This window comes from Lipotes vexillifer, unplaced genomic scaffold, assembly GCF_000442215.2.
Source record: "Lipotes vexillifer unplaced genomic scaffold, Lipotes_vexillifer_v1.1 scaffold717, whole genome shotgun sequence".
Taxonomy (NCBI): Eukaryota; Metazoa; Chordata; class Mammalia; order Artiodactyla; family Lipotidae; genus Lipotes; species Lipotes vexillifer.
The window spans coordinates 3021119-3027823 of record NW_006798707.1 but is presented as its reverse complement, the minus strand read 5'-3'; the positions used below and the strand labels follow the sequence as shown (position 1 = coordinate 3027823).

The 6705-nt window shown below is 52.1% G+C and overlaps 1 protein-coding gene across 1 annotated transcript in view; it reads left to right on the top strand.

Moving 5' to 3' along the window:
* ALK (ALK receptor tyrosine kinase) overlaps window positions 1–6705 on the top strand; it is a 777689-nt gene that overhangs the window by 735379 nt on the left and 35605 nt on the right. The window contains exon 14 of the mRNA XM_007470876.1: window positions 895–1045. Coding sequence (XP_007470938.1) covers window positions 895–1045 — 151 coding nt within the window. The remainder of the gene's footprint in view (window positions 1–894; window positions 1046–6705) is intronic.

The window sequence follows — 6705 nt, the reverse complement described above, 5'->3', positions numbered from 1 at the left end:
CACGCCGCTCTTCTGGTACGGTTCATCAGTTGGGTCCTTTCTCCCCCATCCCTGCCTGACTTCAACTCAACAACCTAAGAGGCAGCAGAAATACTCCCGCGTCCCCACTCGCTGGTTTTATTTTCATCATGATTGGTTGGTTGTTGTCCACACACACATTGCTCCAGAAGGAGTTACTGGCAGGATGCGAATAAACAGTCTGTGCTCGTAAACACCGCTCTCCTCAATCATTCCATGTGGAACTCCTTGTGTCTAGACCCCGTGGGGAGACTTTAAAACATTGTACCAAGTCAATTACTGCTCCTTCTCCCAGTAAGAATAATAATAAATACTTAGTGGGTGCTTCTTACATGCCAGCCACAATTCTGAGACTTGCGACACTTCATTTCTTCAATCTTCACCACACACCTGGGCTAGAAGGTAGGTTTTTCTTATCCCCGTTTTACAGATGAGGAACAGGAAAGTTCAATTACTTGTCTAAGGTTGACCACATGAGTCCTTTGCTCTTGGACAGGGAGAGAAGTCCATAACAGGAAACCCCAGTTATACGGGACATCATCCCCCCAACAGCCCACATTAATACAGACTCCCCCTGTCTTCCTCTCTTCTCTCTCTCCCTGCCCACCTTCCCCCTCTCTTCCTCTCTTCTACCCCTTACTAGTTCTTTACCTTCCTAGCTCTGTGAATGAGGCATCTCCCTGCCCCTCTCTGAACTTGACCTCCCTCTCCTGACAGTGGAGAGAGGACCCTCCTTGCTGACCTCATGGGCTGATGCAGGGGAGAGACCTCCAGCACAAGGGTGGTGCGCTCGGCCTGTTAGGAGCCGCTGGGTTGGCAGGAGGGGAGTCAGTCTTCATACCACAGCAGGAGCCCATGCGCTCTGTCCTGTTGCAGCATATCAGGCTACGGAGCCGCTGGCGGGAAAGGCGGGAAGAACACGATGATGCGATCCCACGGCGTGTCTGTGCTGGGCATCTTCAGCCTGCAGAGGGACGACGTGCTGTACATCCTGGTCGGGCAGCAGGGGGAAGATGCCTGCCCCAGTGTAAGTGCCCAGAGCGGGGATTTCTCCTCCACACTCACCAGGACCCAGGCAGGCCCCTCAGAGGACACAAACACTGCACACACGCCTTCGGAGACCTCACATTCAAAGATGGTGGGACTCACCCTTTGTTCTGCCTGCAAATGCTCCTCCCTTTCCAGGGCCATTTGGGTGCATGCGAAGGTGGGTGGTGTGGCTTTGGGGGTCGCACATCCCTACAGGCACCGAGGCTGAGGCATGGGTTTCATGAGCAATCTTTAAAACTGAAGAGCTGAATTCTGCTAAAATGGGCAAATGGTGGTTCCTCTTAGCACAAGTGCAAGTTGAAGCCCACTGCCTAAGCTTTCTTGCAAGGGCACCATTGTCTTTAGCCATATTATCATAAACAGGAAAATACCAGACTAAACATGTCTTGTTCAGCTCAAAATCACAGACTCATAGCCACATATATGCATATAAAACCATATAAAAAGTTCTGAAAGATACAGATAACAGTGGTTGTTTCTGGAGAGGGGACTGGAGTTGAGGGTGCTTTGTCAGTGATGTCTGATATTGTTACAAAAATAATGCATTCACATATTATTTATTATTTGTGTGATTAAATTTTTTTAAGTGTTTTAAGCACAGACTCACAGCTGAAAGACCCTGTAATCCACTACCCCCATTTCACAGATGAGAACATGGAGACCACAGAAGTGAAGGGGCTTGTCCAGAGTCACTCATAATGCAGCACAGAGACTCTGGCTCCTATTTTTGCTGCCCCAAACTTGCTTGGGGCTCAGTTTCTACAGCCCTTTTCCCTTTTCCACTTATAACACATCACTTGACAAGCCAGACTGTCATCCTCTGCAGCCCCAGAGACAACCCTTCATTCTGGTTCCTGACCCCACTGGGGGTGTCCAGCTGTCAAACAGGGAGAGCTCCAACAGCAGTACTTAAGAAAGCCAGTAGTGGTCTAAAATGACCAGGAAGGGGAGACAGTGGAGACTAATAAAGCAGCAGCCATGCCTCTTGCCTGTGCTGGGGGACACAGGACCCTGGTGGTGCTGGCTGTCTTGATGGGAACTCAGCACTCTGCAGGGGGTTCTCCACATTGGGCCAGGCCACGCCCTCACCTGAGGGTGAACTTCTGCACCGGGTGGGACCGGGACAGGGATCTGGGTTCTAGGTCTCAGGACCCAGGGCTCCTTCCCCAGAAACTTATTCAAGAGCAGAGTTGGAAGACAGGTGTGGGAACAAGAGCTATGAGAAAGCAGTTCAGTTCCACAGAATAACCTCGAGGCTCCTAAGAGCCAGGCCCCAGGCTGGGAGCCAGGAGTAAAGTATGTGCCCTACCCCCAACCCCACCTTAGAGGCTGAAAACAAAGCAACCAGGAGTAAGCTGCGCAGGTGCAACCTTGTGCGTGAGAAATGTCTGGACTCTCTTATTTAGCAACTATAATCAGGACTTTCCAACCTGATATAATGTGTTAAGTCATTACATTACAAGCCGCTGTAATTTTCACAGGAATTTATTGAGTGCTAATGTAATTCTTCCATCTAAGCAGAAAGATTGCATTGACTTCCACAAGGAACTTTTACTTGATTGGATTGTCATCAATTACGTCTTTTCACAGGACTGAGTCCTTCTTTTTTAATTCAGTTGTAATCTACTTGTTCCTCTGGACTGCTGCATTTTATCATTTTATTAATCAACCTACTTGCTCTCAAACCTTGGATGTGCCAGGGAAGTTCCAAAGGAGCCAGGGACAGAGGGCAGCCCCCTCTGCTGGTCGGGTCGGGCATAGCATGGGCATGGGGAAAATAATCGGTCTTCCCAGTTGCTCCACACCTCCGCCCCTCAGGAGTCATTTGAGAAAGGGAGAAAGACCTTTTACAGGCACTACCTCAATCTCCAGTCCTCCCTAGGCCGAAAAATGGTGTCTAGAGAATGAAGTGGACCCCAAGAATTAAACTGCAGGCTTTGGCAGCTCTGCTGGTTCTACTGCATTTCTGCGTGGAGTGGCTCTTCCCGTGGGCCTGGCCAACCCAAGCCTGGAATGGGCTCCAGCTGCTGGAACCACCCGCCCAGACACACAGACACACAGACACACAGACACACACACACACACACACACACACACACATCCCTCAGCCCCTGTCCTGTACACTGTAGGCTGTTTAGCAGCATCCCTGGCCTCTACCCACCAGATGCCAGTAGCATCCCTCAGAAACGACAATGAAAAATGCCTCCAGACATTTCCAAGCATCCCCAGGGGAGCAAAACCATGGGTCTAAATGTTAGCTTCCACCACTACCATCACTCACAAGGCAAGTATTGTGAAGGGCCAGCCCACACCCACCCAGTTCCCAAGTCTTTCAAATGTATTCAGCAAACATGTATTGAGTACCTACTACACGTCAGTCACTGTTCTAGGAACTGGGGAGATATTCATGAACAAAAGAAAGATCCTTTGCTCTCGTGGAGCTTTACATTGACTCCAGGGGAAGAGGAACAAACAGACAATAACCAGTAAACGTAAGTTCCTCAGGACACCCAAAAGAGACAGGGTTAGGGTGAGTAGAAGTAGGGCGAAGGGGCGTCATGGTGTGCTGGAGTTCAGAGGCAGGTTGCAATCGTAAATAGAGTGGTGAAGGGAAGCCTGCCGAGAAAAAGACAGCTGAGCAGAGTCCTGAAAGAGCTGAGGGACTGAACCAGGAAAGTAAGTGGGGACTCCGGCAGAGCAGAGGCCGAGTCCCCAGACGGGAGCGTGCCTGGTGTGCCCAAGGAACAGCCAGGATGAGTGGGTGGAACAGGAGAGAGAGTAGGTGAGAGATGAGGGAGGGGTGATGGGGACCGGGTCAGGCCATCAGAAGAACACACTGAAGCCGTAGGACGGTTTTGAGCAGAATAGTGACCTGAAGCGATTTGCATACTAGCTTCTCTGGCTACAGTGTGGAGAACAGACCACTTGGGCCCAAAGGAGGAGTCGGGGCCCGTGAATCTAACGGCTATTGCATTAATCCAGGCTAGATGATGGTGGCTTGGATAAAGACAGTAACAGTGAAGGTGGTGAAAAGCGGCTGAATTCTGGGTGTATTTAGAATATAAAATCCAAGAATTGTGCCCGAGCCACTGGAAGGAGGGAGCTGCCTTCACGAGAGCTGGGGCCTGCTGTGGAAGGAGCAGGTTTACTGAGCTCAGCTGATCTGGTAGACGGCCAAGTGGAGGCTGCTCGTGGACAAGGAAGACAGGCCACTGGAGTTCAGGAGAGAGGTCTGGAAAGGGGATGCAAATCCAAGAGAGATCAGCATAAACTGAGACAGGTTGAGATTGTCTAGGGAGTGGTGTAGATGGAGAGGACCACGGGCTGAACCCTGCAGACCCCCAACATTTAGAAATGGAGGAAAGAGGAACCAACAAAGGAGGCGGGGAGGGGGGAGCCAGGGATGTAGGAGGAGACTCCAGAAGTCAGGTCAAGAAAGCGAATCATTGGGCTTCCCTGGTGGCGCGGTAGTTGAGAGTCCGCCTGCCGATGCAGGGGACACAGGTTCGTGCCCCGGTCCGGGCCACATGCCGCGGGCCTGCTGTGGAAGGAGCAGGTTTACTGAGCTCAGCTGATCTGGTAGACGGCCAAGTGGAGGCTGCTCGTGGACAAGGAAGACAGGCCACTGGAGTTCAGGAGAGAGGTCTGGAAAGGGGATGCAAATCCAAGAGAGATCAGCATAAACTGAGACAGGTTGAGATTGTCTAGGGAGTGGTGTAGATGGAGAGGACCACGGGCTGAACCCTGCAGACCCCCAACATTTAGAAATGGAGGAAAGAGGAACCAACAAAGGAGGCGGGGAGGGGGGAGCCAGGGATGTAGGAGGAGACTCCAGAAGTCAGGTCAAGAAAGCGAATCATTGGGCTTCCCTGGTGGCGCGGTAGTTGAGAGTCCGCCTGCCGATGCAGGGGACACAGGTTCGTGCCCCGGTCCGGGCCACATGCCGCGGAGCGGCTGGGCCCGTGAGCCATGGCCGCTGAGCCTGCGCGTCCGGAGCCTGTGCTCCGCAACGGGAGAGGCCCCAACAGTGAGAGGCCCGCGTACCGCAAAAAACAAAAAACAAACAAAAAAAAAGAAAGAGAATCATGGAAAAGTGATCAGCTCCTCCAAATGCAGCTGGGGACCCAGCAAGATGCAGACTGAGAAGCGAATCAACTGTTCCCCTCCCCCCACCCCATTCAAAGGAGACACCTGAGCCGCAGGGGCAGCGGGGAATGCGCTGACGCTGGGCTCTAGTTAGACAAAGGCCATCCTGCAGCCCAACTGCTCCCTCCAGCAATCTCCAGCCATCGGCAAGTTCCGTTCAAGGGAAGAGGGCATCCCCAAGGGGTGGGGGCCCCACTGCTGCCAGGCAGAGGAGAGGAGGAAAGGGAGCGTGGTCGGAGGGGGTGGACCTTCTTAGCACCACTGGTTCGCACTGGGCAGCTCCCCATTTTTTTTAGTTATTTATTTAGACTTTTTGGCTGCATCGGGTCTTAGTTGAGGCATGTGGGATCTTTCGTGGCAGCGCGTGGGCTTCTCTCTAGTTTTGGCGCGCGGGCTTAGTTGCCCTGTGGCATGTGGGATCTTAGTTCCCCGACCAGGGCTCGAACCCGCGTCCCCTGCATTGGATGGCCGATTCTTAACCACTGGACCACCGGGGCAGTCCCGCAGCTCTCCAGTTAATAGAGGAGGACAGATCCAGACAGATGGCCCAGCAAAGCTCCAGTCAGGACGTGAGACTGGACACTGTCTTCTGTGCTCTGCTCTGCCTAGCTGGCAGCACACATTTCCACGCCCTGTCCCTGGCTCTGCCCTCAGAGCATGCCCCTTGCATCTCAGGCCCTCCCCAGGCAGCGGTTGGCAGGGTTTCCTTCCAGCAGACTCCATGCCACTCGGCCCCCGCCCCAGCCCTGGATGGCACTGCACATACACAGGAGAAATGTCAGCTGTCCACAGTAGCAATTCAGACCCTTCCACCCACACTAAATCCACTCTAAAACATATCAAATTATTTCCATCATTAAATCCAAAATGCCATAAAACAAATTGCATCTCAGCTATTTATCTGGAAATTTCTCTAGTACTCATTCCCGGCACCCCTGAGTGCTTTAGCATAAGGAGTGGCTCAAGATGAATTGCCATGTCCACTGGCTGGTTACACAGCAACATTCGATGAAAATTTGATGTTTTGTGGGCCTTTTTTCTATTAAGCGAAAGCAGTCATTTTCCTCCAAGGTCAGGCCAATGCGTGGAGAGTTCGTCTCAGCTGCTGTGACGGACAAGCAGGGTGGCTAGTCTTGAAACGCTGCCCTCTTTATTCAGGGATTCCAGGCTTCTGGGTCACAGGAATTTCCAGCATGTCCCCAGAGACTCCCAGATGCCTGGGCCCACACCAGGTGGAATAGAATCCGAGTTTGGCCTCCCACTGTTTTCTTCTCTTTACAAGATACTTCAAACTGCAACTTCTCAAAAATCCTCAGTGGCTCCTCGCTGCTTAGAGAATGAAGTCCAGCTCCTTCTCTGTTTGTATTCAAGGCCTCTGTCCAGGATCTGACTGTCCAGTTAGGTTCCCTCTACCCACTCCCATTTACACTCCCGCCAGCACTGTCTTACCCCATGGGGACTTTATCACCCCCTCTTCAGAATCCAAAGGAT